Genomic DNA, 13,182 nt, shown 5'->3' with positions numbered 1-13,182 from the left:
AGAAAATCAAGCCCATTATTAGGATTTCCCTGACTAAAATCAGTTTGATTTTTAAATGTTTTTGAAAACTCTCTTAAGCTCACAAAGGCTGCATCTATTTGATTTAAAAAAAAAAATACAGTAAAACTGTAATATTGTGAAATATTATTACAATTTTAAATAACAGGTTTCCTTTTGGATATATTGTAAAATGTAATTTATTTCAATGATGTAAAGCTGAATTTTCAGCATCATTACTCCAATCTTTAGTGTCACATGATCCTTCAGAAATCATTCTAAAATGCTGATTTGCTGCTCAGAAACATTTCCGATTATTATCGATGTTGAAAACAGCTGTGCTGCTGCAAATTTTTGTGGCAATAGCGAAATTGGATTTGCTGATGAAGAGATAGTTCTGAATTTATTTTAAATTTAATAGTTTTCACTGTCAGTTTTGATCAATGTCATTTTAATGCATATCTATCTATCTATCTATCTATCTATCTATCTATCTATCTATCTATCTATCTATCTATCTCTGACCTCAACCTCTGATTTATGCAGATTTGAATAAATATTGTATTACATTATTGTATTACTGTAATGCATTATTTACGCAGTATCATTTTTAATGAAATCTAATGGATTTGGGGGGGGGGGGGCATGCTAAATTGACATTAATTTAAGGTAAAAAAAAAAATCTTAATAGTTCCAAAAACCGACATTTTTATGCAAATAATAATAATAAGCTTTAAATTATGGAGTGAAATATGACTGGAGAGGTGGTGAGATTCACCCTTTTAGTGGTTTTCAGAACGCAGCATGACAGCACTTCAGCAGAACTGACAAAGCTGAGCACAACATGGAGACTGAAATACATCCTTCACACACACGAGTCGCCGTCTGTAGGCAGACACAGTGGAATTACACTGGAATGGAGTTACTGAAGGCGAAGCAGTGCGGACGTCCACGTTCACTTACACAAGGAACAAACCTAAAACTGGTCTTTGGCAAAAAAGCAGTTTAAAATGAACATTTCATTTCAACTTTGTCAAGATCAAAACATGACACACAGGATCAGACGAACAAACAGTGGCTCGCCCTGTCGTTTAATAGCGTTTCTATGAAATCACAATTGGGAAATGGGCTTTCATCCTTGAAAGCTCTTCCTTCCTGTGGGGGGTCACAGATGCACTTTAGCACTTCCTGTGAGGTCACTGTGAGAACGTGAAACTTCCTGTGAAGTCATCGCAGATGGAGCCAAACATTTCCTGTGAGGCGTTCCCAGCGGCATCGCAGTGCTCGCATCTTCCAGATCAGAAGACGAGGAATTGGGCTTGTTGTGAATCAAGGTAAGAAGCGCACAAACACACATGTAAGCATGGGACAGGGCTCCTAAAGTGCCCCCAAGTCCAACAAACAAATAAATAAAGCGAGTCTGATATGGCGGCGGTGGAGGAGGAGGAGAATTTGATATGGGTTGAACATCAACGTTGGCAGGCGCTCGCTTCATCCTCCTGCTTTCAGCACAACTCCTCAAATAACTCGGAGCACATAAATAAAAAACAGCGCTTGACAAAGAGCCACAGCTGTCCGTTGAGTGGTTTTTGGCCGGGCTGGTCTGTGCAAGCGCGCTGGTGTCTGGCGGGCGAGGGTTCACCACACCTCGCAGCGGTGGCCTGAGTTCATGGGCGAGCCCGGCGGACACTGGAAGTGCTCTGCGAAGTCGGGCGAGTTGGACAGAGTGCCGATTACGCGGTATTTGGGTGGGCTGTGAGGGTCCGTCATCAGGCCCTCGTGAGCGCTTTCTGGCGTTCGGACTGAACACCACACCTATGGAGGAGAGCCAGAGGAACGTGCGTCTGAGACCATGCCTTTACAATCAGAGCTCTGCATTGTGTTGTTTCTATAACTGCTGTATGTAAATATAGCTAAAGTATATGTGACCCTGGCTGTGGAAATCCAGCTAAAATCTTTTTTTGTGTGTGTGTGATTTACTATTTTCTACTTAAAATCATCCTTCATAAGGTAAAGATGATTCTTTAAAAACATAACCTTGATATCTTTAATATAGCCGGAGTAAGGCTATGTCAAAGATTGAAATCATAGTGAAATTAATGGTTGAAATCAAAATTTGATGCTCGTTATCTCATAATTAGATTTTGAGACTTTAGCCTGGATTTGACAGAAAGGGTCACATATTCATAACACCTTATACCATGTGACTTATTTGCTTTTTAAAAATCATCTGTTAAAATATTGGCGACACATTACAATAAGGTTGTATATGACTTACATCATATATTAGTTGTTATTAATTTAATTATATAAATAAAATTCTAGTATATTGGTATACATTACAATAATAAAATTAAATTATATTTCATATTAATTCGTTTTTATTTTATTTCTTATTTTAATACACCATTTTTATATATTTGAACATTAAACAAAATTTTTGCAATAAAGTTTAACCTAAATAATACTTTAATATTAATTAATAATCAACATTAATTTCTACATATCTTACTATATTAACATTGTAAGTTATATAACATTAATGTTAACATAACAATCGTTTATAAAGTATACAAATAACTTCTAATACATTCTATTATTATATGTTAACATTTACCAAGATTAAGAATGATTTTAAAAAGTCTCTTATTCTCCGTTTATTTGATAAAGAATCCAGTCAAAACAGCAATATTGTGAAATAGTATTTTTTAAGCTGTTTTATATTTACATTTGTTCAAATGTAACAATTTTAAATTTTAAATTTTCAGCATCATTACTTCAGTCTTCTGTGTCACATGATCCTTTAAAAATCATTCTAATATGATTTTCTGTATTAAAAATGTTTCACAGTGTTTCTGTTTTTACTGTATTTTGATTGAATGCAGCTTTGGTGCACATACTGTAAGAGACATATTAATGTTTAAAAAATCTTAATTATTAGATTGTTTTAAAAACAACATATGCATATATACATTTGTGTTATAAATGATACTTTCTAGTATAATTTAAATCTATTAACATGATTCTATTAAATGTTCTTAGTACGTAATACCTAAAGTGTGTTCATGTCTGTTAATGTGTTATTTTATTTATCAAATGTATTATTTTGTCACTATATCATATACGTGCGGTCTGACATGTAAACTACGGTTAGTATTTGGTCTCACAGCATCTCTTTTGCAGTTACACAGTGGGTGTAGCACATCATACTTGTTACTATTATAGCAAACGTATTTCTTTGTTATGTGTGTCTTGTCATACCTGCGCAAAACCTACGAAGAAGAGCTGGTCGTTTGTCAGATTGACAGCTGGGAGTCTCTTCTCTTCACCGTTCTTCTTCACCCATGAGCGATACGACTGCAAAACAAACAGAGCGATCAGTCTGTATTATCTTTACTAAATTTAACTGCAATGCTTGCTTTAGCTTGAAAAGAAATCAATGTACGATGATTCATATCTATGACCAGGGGGAGCCTTGTGAACAACAGAATCTTCAAGAAGAAATTTATACCCTTGAAGCGTAACCTACGTGATAGGCAGCTTTCAGGCCGCCGTTGTCTGCGATGTTTTCTCCCAGCGTCTGTTTGCCGTTGATGTGTTCTCCGTTGATGGTGTACTGCGTGTACTGATCGATCATACACTCGGTGCGGTTCTTAAACGCGTCCACCGAGGAGTTCTGCCACCACGGCCGAAGGTTTCCATCTTTGTCATACTCTCTGCCTGAGGAACAGAATTAAAGCGTTATATAATGAAATATTGAATTTTCCTCAGTCTACCAACTTTCAGAACTCAAATAGACCTTCACTGAACTGAAGCAACAAACGGTTAGATGTCTGCAAACAGGCATGGATTTGTTCTGTTATCCTGATACAAGCTATGCAATCTTTTGTGGAGAAGAAATGCACTTAATTATATTGAGTGCATTTCAAATATTAAAGGATTCATATTTATGAGTGAACTTAGAGACATTTTCATGACTGTTGTTTCTAAACACTAACAAGTGCACTTTGTAAAAATATTGAATCAGAAATGTTATTTAATCGTTTGACAGCACTAGTTTAAAAATATATCATATAGGTTTCAATAGAAATTATATTAAAGTTAGATTTTAGTTTACCATGAATGCTTCTTCTACTTTAATTCAAAGATAACCGATTTATGAAATTACACATGAAGATGAAGTACTTAAAGGAATAGTTCACACAAAAAATGAGAAATCTGTCATCATTTACTCACCCTCGTGTAGTTACAAAAAGTGATTTATGAAGAATAAATAGAAATTACTGGCAGACATTAGTATTTTTTTCCTCCTAACATGGAAGTCAATGGCTACCAGAAACTGTTTGGTTCCCAACATTCTTCTTTTGTGTTGAACAGAAGAAACTAACTCATACAGCTTTGGAACAACTTGAGGGTGAATAAATGACAGAATTGTAATTTTTGGGTGAACTGTGCCTTTAAGTGAGTCAAGAAAGTATTCTGAAGTTGAGCTACTTAACAGTTTATATTTTAATATAGCTGAAATGAATTGCAATTAATATGCAGTTAAGTGTCAGAAAACATTACCTTCAGTCTCGACTCTTTTACAGTATGTAGTTTCCAAATGTATTACATTAGTGTATTATTAAAGGTGGAAAGTTTCATTCTAAGGGTCAGAAAGATGGTGGAAGATACATTTACAAGATTTCTTCCTTTTTGTTGGAAGAAATCTTGACTAACAATATGATTGGGCATCAGTGGAAGACAAACATGAATGAAGGTGTACTAACCTTGGTCATCAAAGGCATGAGTTAACTCATGTCCCATCACCACTCCAATGCCACCAAAGTTTAAAGCTCTGTGAGACACACACATCATCAGAGTTATTACAACCTCAGGAAGAAAAACAGGTCTGTTAGTGACATGCAGGCATGTCTGCTCACTTGGGGTGATCCTGGGCGTAGAAGGGGGCCTGTAAGATGCCGGCGGGGAAGACGATGCCGTTCTTGGTGGGCATGTAGTATGCGTTCACCGTGGGTGGAGTCATGCTCCATCTACAGCAGTCAGAAACCAGCCGTCAGCTTACAGTACGTCTCACATGCTTCTCTCTAAACACACACTCTTACACTCACTGGTCTCTGTTGGGCGGCTTGCGCAGCTGGTCTGCCATCACTCGTGCTGAGAAGTTATAGAAGTTGACCATATTCTGGAAGAAGTTGTCTTCTGTAACCTCATACTACAACAAAAACACATCACGTGGACTGTTAGCTGGTATATTTGTAATATTAATGAAAATTGACGGAAATTATTTACTTAATCAGTTTATAATATAATAAAATAAACCTCTTGGTATGATTATTTATTTATTTATTTTGTTTCTTCTACTCACCCAGGCGGCATTTATTTAATCGTTTATTGAATACAGTAAAAGCTGTAAAATTGTGAAATATTATTACAATATGTGAATATATTGTAAAATGCAATTTATTGCTGTGATCAAAGCTGAATTTTCAGCATCATTACTTCCAGTATTTAGTGTCACATTATTCTTCAGAAATCATTTGCTGCTCAAGAAACGTTTCTTATTATCAAAATATTTGTGGAAACTGCGATACTGATACCGATTCTCTGGAAAAAAACGCATTTATATGAAAGATATTTTTGGAACAATGTAAAAGTCTTCACTGTTGGATTTGATCAATGCATTATTTTTGTATTATTTCTATCAGGAAGAAAAAAAACCTTTGAATGGTACTGTTAAATTTGATTAAATTGAATCTAATTACTAAATCAGAATTCGTATTATTTTAAATATTTAAACTATTTAAGCTTCTTTCAGTCATGCTGAAAATCATTTAAAACTGGAAAAAGGTCGTGTGAAACTAAAAATTGAAACAAAAGACATTTGCTGACTCACCCCGTCATACACATCATCAAGCTCTTTGGAGTCCAGAATGAAGTCTGGAAATCCGATCATGTCGTAGATGGCGTCGGCCTAGAGCCAGAAAAGACACCTTATCCTGATTTTTTGGCAAGCAATGCAAAGTGTTTACAGTTAAGCTGCTTTTGCAGTCTTGAATCCCAGGGAAATCTGCACGTTCGGTTATCCGGTCATGCTGCTGTCTCTGTAATTCTCACTCTTGCTCACCTTGTCCTTGGCAGCTTGTCGGGTCTGTTCATCCATCCAGTTCAAATCATCCAGCGCGTCTTTGAAAGCAGTGCGGATTTCATTGATCATCCCCTCCGCCTGCGTTATGACAGAAAGATGAGGTTAAGAACTGTAATTTACTCTAATGCCACATGGTGGCAAACACACTCCACCGATGAGAGTTTGAATTAATCATAAGGACAGAAACTTGATGTTCAACATTAAGAAAACAGTACTTTGGCGTTTTCAAATACAGTAGTTTTTAGTCTAAACGTGACATATGGTTTTACGTGACTCACTATTTCTTTGCTCTGTTTGTCGAATGTGGCTTTGACGAATAGAGCACCCAATGCAAAACCAAGAGTGTCATCTGTGTTCCCAATGCACGTCTGCCAGCGTGGAGTGCAGGACTGAATATGAAACAGACATATTGACAAATGACATGCAGATGAACTTAACTGACAATCCTGAAACCCCATCTGAAAAACAAGTGCACTTCCATAATGTACTTAAAGTGCTCTATTTTTGCACACTAATTTTGTACTTAATATACTAAAAATGCATCTTTAGTACTTCTTAAGATAAACTTAAGATCATCTAAGCGTACTCAACTGTGCTATTTTGAGACACCATTAATATGAACTAAAATGTGCTTTTAACATACTCTCTTTGTACTTAAAATATGTATTTAGTTACCACTTGAGTGTACTAGTGTATGAAAGATGGGTTCAAGTCTACTACAAGTGGTAACTAAATACATTTTTAAGTACAAAGATAGAATGTTAAACGTGCATTTTAGTTCATATTCACGGTGTCTCAAAATAGCACAGATGAGTATATCTTAGATGATCTTAAGTACTAAAGAAGCATTTTTAGTATATTAAGTACAAAATTAGCGAAAATAGAGCATTTTAAGTACATTATGGAAGTGCACTTGTTTTTCAGATGGGACAAGCAATCGTAAAAACACAAAATGGGCACCAGATTTGTACTGTAGTTAAGTCATCTTGAAACATCTTCCAACTGAACAACAAATCACAACAAAACAAATCACTTTAAAAGTAAAAAAAAGTTTTTTCTTTGTTCTGTTAAAATTGGCTCAACCCTCATGTCCCATATGAAAAAGTGTGCCTAATTGTATTAACTTTGCACTTGTAGCGTACATCAAATCTTAAAAAGTATATATGTATTTATTTTAATTCTGTACTTAGATAATATACCCCCGGTTTCATAGACAGGGCTTAGCCTAAACCAGGATTAGGCCACAGTTCAATTAGGACATTTAAGTAGTTTTTATAAACATGCCTTAGAAAAAAAGCATTACTGGTGTGCATCGTAAAACAAAGGTGGCTTAAAACATGTTTTAAGATCAGTCAGTTCAAGTTTCTTTCAGTTGAAACAACTCATATTTACATTTGAGTCTAGGACTAGGCTTAAGCCTTGTCTGTGAAACCAGAGGATAATGTTAATAAAATAAAAGGCCACTTACAGTAAGTCCACTTTAAAAAGTACACTTTGTAATGTTGAATTAAAGTTTTACTTTAAACTACATTTTAAATCATTGTTTATTAATCTTTTGTTGTGATTTAAATAAGTACACTTATTTAGTTTTAACTGTAGTGTGTTATTTGATATTACATTTAAAGTTAATATATTTTAAATATACTACAATTTCTAAATGTATTACAAATATACAGTATTTAAATACATTACAATAAAACTTCATACTTAAGTCTTTCTCAAGTGGTTTTAAAAAGCACCGCGTTCAACTAACTGCATATAATGTAAATTTAAACTATACTAAATTTTCGTTAACACTTTAGAATAGGTAACACTTGTTAACTATTAACTACGACTTTTCCTTCAATAAACTCTTAATTTGCTGGTTATTAATAGTTAGTAAGGTAGTTGTTAAGTTTAGGTGTTGGGTAAGATTAGGGATGTAGAATAAGGCACTAATATGTGCTTAATTAGCGCTAATAAATGGCTAATATTCCAGTAATATGCATGCTAATAAGCAACTAATAGATGTAACCGTAAAATAAAGTGTTTATTGCAATTAATATGCGACAAAGTGTTAGTACATTACAACCTTAAACAGTTCATTAAGTTTGCACTTAAGTATATATATTATTTCCATAATAAGAATTATTTTTAAAAGTATACTAAAGTCAAGTGTACTTTTTCACAAGGGGCTGACTTCAAGTCTATACCATTTTAGCCTCGTTCAGACTGTCAGCCCAAATCTGATTGTTGTGCAAATCCGATTGAAATCCGACCATATTTAGATAGTCGGAACAGCAACGAACTGCATGAAATCCGATTTGTGCAAATCCGTTTCGAGCTACATTCGTATATGGCTTGGAATCCTATTCAAATCGCATTTCTAACCTTAATCCGTTTCAGTCAGACCGCTCAGATCAGATTTAGCGTAGCTTTTCCACATCCTCACGCCACGTAAAACGTAAACACGCCAGACGTTTTTGCAGAAAACAAGCTGAACATCTTTGCAGAAACAAGCTTGTGTCATTGCAAAGTGCAAGTCAAGCAGAAAAAAACAATATACTGCTAGTATACGTACCTCTTTGTGTTTTGAAAGTAGCGGAGACAAAAAAAAAAAAAAGGAAAATAGCAGCACGGAATAAAGCCGCACATTCAAGCTTCCTGCATTTCTGCTGCTGCCTCACAAGACGAAATATAACAATACAACGCAACTGCGATGACAAGACAACATCTGCATTGCAAACTGTATTGCTGTTACTGTTGTTTTTAGCATAGGCATAACAGGGCAATGGCATCACCGTAGAAACCAATGCACATTCAGTAAAAACGAAAGAGCGCTTATGGACACACAAATCGGATATGAACAGTTGCGATATGCTGTGTGGACAGTCAGTTATTCAAACCCGATTCCATCCGGATATGCACAAAATCGGATTTGGGCTGACAGTCTGAACGAGGCCTTTCTTTCTTTTTAGTGGATAATGACTAAAATTTCTGCTCATCACACAAAGCATGTAATGTAACATTGTAATATTGCGTATGGACCTTTTTTGGTATTGTAAGATGTTTTTTTTCAAAGCTTGACATTCCTAGTCCCCATTCATTTCTATTATATGGGGGGGGGGGGGGGGGGGGGGGGGGGGGGGTGTTCCATGAAACCGTTATTCAGGTTTGGAACAATGTGAAGGTGAGCAAATAAATGACAACACAATTTTCACTTTGGCATGAACCACTTCTTTAACACACAATCCAACGACACACACCTTCTTAGTGCCGTAGAGGCTCTCCAGCAGCTTATCCTGAGCATTCTCAAAGCGCTGGTCCAGACTGGATGCTCCTTTCTGCACCAGATTCCAGATCATGTAATTATTCAAAAGACTGGGGAAGAAAGAGAGAGAATGCATCCACATATCTAAAAACGGGACCATTTCTGCATGTATATTCATTTATTTATACAGGTAAAGAGAGAGATGGTGTTAAAGTAGCAGTAAAAATACATGTATTCATATTCTCAGGCAGGAAGACAGAAACAGAGAGAGAGAGGCTGTTATTAGCACTGAATGTTCTGATACAAAATCTAAACAGACGTCTGTGAGCGGACGTCCTCTTCCTGAACTCTGATTAGCTGTAACCATGGAGACAGCCGTACCTGTGGTCGGTCTTGTTGATGAGATCTGAAACCTGTTGCAGGTATTCTTTAGCGTAGACCACCACAGGCTCAGTGTCGTTCAGCTCCAGCGGTGACAGGACGAAGTTCAGATAATCCAGCCAGTCAACTGCCGGAGCCAGCAGCTATGACCGAAACAAACGGCATAATGTCAGCAGAATGTTTCCATCCGAATGCACTAATAAACGGTCAAATGGACCTTTTTCACATTTCTGGGTTTCTCAGCAGTGGAAACCATCATAGTTGGGTTAACTTCAAGAGCAATTAATGGGAGAGTACCACAAATATATATTTTGCATTCCCATTTGCTCAAAGAACAAAAGAAAAACTCCACGATACTGTTTTCATGACTTTCAAAAAAAAGAAAAAAATATTATAAAAAGAAGAAAGAATGATATTAAATGTACCGTCCCTCCCATAGACGCTGCATTAGAAACACCCTCACATTAGCTAGTTTTTTTGTAATTTCATGCAAAGGTGATATAATGCAAAGTATAGTGTTATAAATGTACATACATTTAAAAAATCATAATAACAAACTGTTGAGGATTTATGATGCTGATGACCGTTAAACATGTCATCACAGTTTTGTGAACAGGATCCATTATGTTAGGAACGATTTTGGGCCATTTTGGCACCAAAAAAAAAAAAAAAGTGAGAACCGCCCTTGACCACCACTGAGACCTGTTGGTGTTGGTGCAGCATTACACAACAGCAAAAGATTTCAGTTTTCACAATGCGCCAAAATTATGGAAGCCCATTTCCAAAATAAAGAAAGAAAATTTGAATTGTAACGATCTTAGAATTATATTAATATTCCCAAAATTGCCAGTTTAGTTCTCACTATTGTCTTTTTATCTCACAATAGCCGGGTTTCCATCAAAAGTTGCACATTTAACTTATATGTGCAATAAGTTGCGCATAAAACATTTGCGAATAAGCACCGTCTCCATCCAAAGAGTTAGAGATAAAAAAAATAGTCACTTCCTGATAAACTGGTGCTAAATACCACTAAGAAAATTAGGAGAAGCCACTGAACGTAATAATTGTCATATATAATAAACTATTTGCGCCTCAGAGCGAGCAGTCATTGATTTCGGGGGTGGATGCCTGCTGTTTGTGAAGTCATGTAAGAAGTTCTGGAAGGCAATTAGACAGAAATAATTAAATGACAGACTTTGCTCAGGTATTTCAGGATCACCATAACAACATTTCAGAAGCTCTGCAACGAGATCGGTCCACTGGTTAGTCAGGTTTTGCCATCCCAAAGAGCAAAGTCACATGATTTTTTGATGCAGGAGGAGGAATTCATTCAGCAAATGCATTTCCCTCTCCCATTATTCACATTAACCCTTTTTTCGCACAAGTCAAAAACCCACCTCAAGCGAGCGTAAAATCTATTTTGCAAATTAAGGGTTTTTTATTCGAATTTACTATTTCTGATGCGATACTTAAAAATTACAGTGTGACTTTAAATATCATAAGTGTTGTGTTGCTTTCATTTTTTTTTCCCAACTGTAACTATATCTCACAAGGTGACTTTATATCACTCATGATTATTACTCTCCAGTTGAAACTTCGATACGAAACTACGATAATCAAGCGAGTAGTACTCGTGAAGGGGCGATGCATTTCAATAAATCTTTTTGTAAGCCACCAATATATGGAGTGCTCCTTTTAATTTTGATCATTTTCATTTTTCCATAACCTTGGCTGTAAGAGCTCTGCTCATCTCGACACTTTCCCTGCCATGAAAAGGACACAGAATGCATGTTCGGATTCGCTCTCGCACAAAACGCTCAAATAATCAGCAGGCTAGAGCCAATAACCCGCATGTTTGCATTCCCGAATCCTGGATGCAATTCCAGCCTCTCTGCCCTTGGGTGTAATACAACACAGACCTCCATCGCAAACACACAGCTGAACGCTTCACTCAGCACACAGCCCTCATCTCCACCGTGGATTTAGAAGATGAAAACAGATTAGCTGACTAAAATGGACTGTTTTCTCTCTCTTATGGTTATGAGAATCTGTGTTGTTTTTTAATAAACTCCAAAACCAAGTGAACCCTTGAGGGTGCTCTGCATAAAGATGTGCGAAATAAGAATTGACTGCTGCAAGTCTTGGCTAATGAGAGTTGAAAAAAAAAAAAGAAAATCAATTCATGCAAACAAACACCTTAAAGTATGAGTATGTAAAATATGTATGCATGCTAAAATATGTATTTTTTCTGTTAAAATAAGGGCTGTCAAACTCAACATGTTAACATATGAGATTAATTCATATGTTTCATGCGGCTAAAATAACATATGTATTCAATTTCACTTTATACATCAATCCTTCTGTATTGTATGTTTAACACAAACTGCTACGGATCTGGCGGGAACTGATCGCAGGACACACTAGTTCCTAGAAAAGCCTCCATTTACCAGTAAATGCTGGAAACAATGCTTTTTAACATAAATCTCAGTGTAAATGGATCTTTACACATATGAGATTAAATTCATAAAGTGTGAGGAAAGGTGTTTGTTATTGAATTACTGTAGTGTTCCAGCACATTCTGCTAAAGTTGAAGAAATAAAATCTGTTGTTTTTTTGTTGCGAGCAAGAAGAGTAAAGAGCACTGCTATAAATTCACAAATCGTAGAACCTAAAAATGACATGCGCATGTTATTTCGATTTCTTTTCTCACATAAGAACTCAGCATGTTAAGTCAAATGTAAGAATGCTCCTGGGTGTCACCACACATCTGAGCTGCACGGCTGCCAGAGAGGTTTGCTCATCACATGCACGGGAACAGTGATATGAATGTATAATGTATCAGGCTTCAGCGTCGAGGCAGTGGATTGAAGAACTGCTGGTAATTTTGTAGCAATTCTGTTAAATAGTTTTCTTTTGAATTTGAATTCAATATTGTAAGTAAATGAAAGTATACTATAAATGAAGAACACATAAAATTGCTACAATTTTATATTTACATAATCGACTGTGTCTGTTTAATCGCATAAAACAACTAGACAAAATTGGACTCATTCGAAAGATGCATGGCCTTATAAAGTTCCCTTGATACTGACAGCAGACATCATTTAATCAGTGAGCAATCAGCTGTCACTGCCACCCCTCCACCTCACTATTTCACTGTACAGTTGCTCAGCAACTGTTGCCACGGAAATCACAGGAGCCTTCACAAAACAAAAGTTTCTTCTACGCAGGTGCTCAAAGAAAGAAAATCTTGATAATTAAATGATGGAAGAAAGCCAGAAGACACACACACATACAAAAAGAATGAATATTGATATGCAGGGAAGGATGAAGGAAAAAAAGAGAATTGGTTGCATTCTATTAAGCTAAGATTAAAAAAAGACAGATAGATAGTTAGATAGATAGT

General features: G+C 36.0%; 1 protein-coding gene across 3 annotated transcripts in view; it reads right to left on the bottom strand.

Moving 5' to 3' along the window:
* Window positions 1-629: 629 nt before the first annotated feature.
* ece2b (endothelin converting enzyme 2b) overlaps window positions 630-13,182 on the bottom strand; it is a 60,920-nt gene continuing 48,367 nt past the window's right edge. For 2 of the 3 annotated variants that reach the window (XM_079388072.1, XM_079388073.1), the window contains exons 9-19: window positions 9,777-9,919; window positions 9,391-9,505; window positions 6,424-6,534; window positions 6,125-6,223; window positions 5,894-5,971; window positions 5,109-5,212; window positions 4,920-5,030; window positions 4,767-4,834; window positions 3,527-3,717; window positions 3,259-3,354; window positions 1,500-1,812 (exon numbers count right to left, since the gene is read on the bottom strand). In XM_079388072.1, the coding sequence (XP_079244198.1) occupies window positions 1,636-1,812; window positions 3,259-3,354; window positions 3,527-3,717; window positions 4,767-4,834; window positions 4,920-5,030; window positions 5,109-5,212; window positions 5,894-5,971; window positions 6,125-6,223; window positions 6,424-6,534; window positions 9,391-9,505; window positions 9,777-9,919 (1,293 nt within the window). In that variant the 3' untranslated portion in view covers window positions 1,500-1,635. Of the gene's footprint in view, window positions 1,813-3,258; window positions 3,355-3,526; window positions 3,718-4,766; window positions 4,835-4,919; window positions 5,031-5,108; window positions 5,213-5,893; window positions 5,972-6,124; window positions 6,224-6,423; window positions 6,535-9,390; window positions 9,506-9,776; window positions 9,920-13,182 lie in introns of all 3 variants that reach the window. The other variant, XM_079388071.1, reaches the window with a different exon arrangement.

Source organism: Barbus barbus, assembly GCF_936440315.1.
Source record: "Barbus barbus genome assembly, chromosome: 31".
NCBI classification, from domain to species: Eukaryota; Metazoa; Chordata; class Actinopteri; order Cypriniformes; family Cyprinidae; genus Barbus; species Barbus barbus.
The sequence above is the reverse complement of the archived record's forward strand: the minus strand, read 5'-3'. Positions and strand labels throughout refer to the sequence as shown.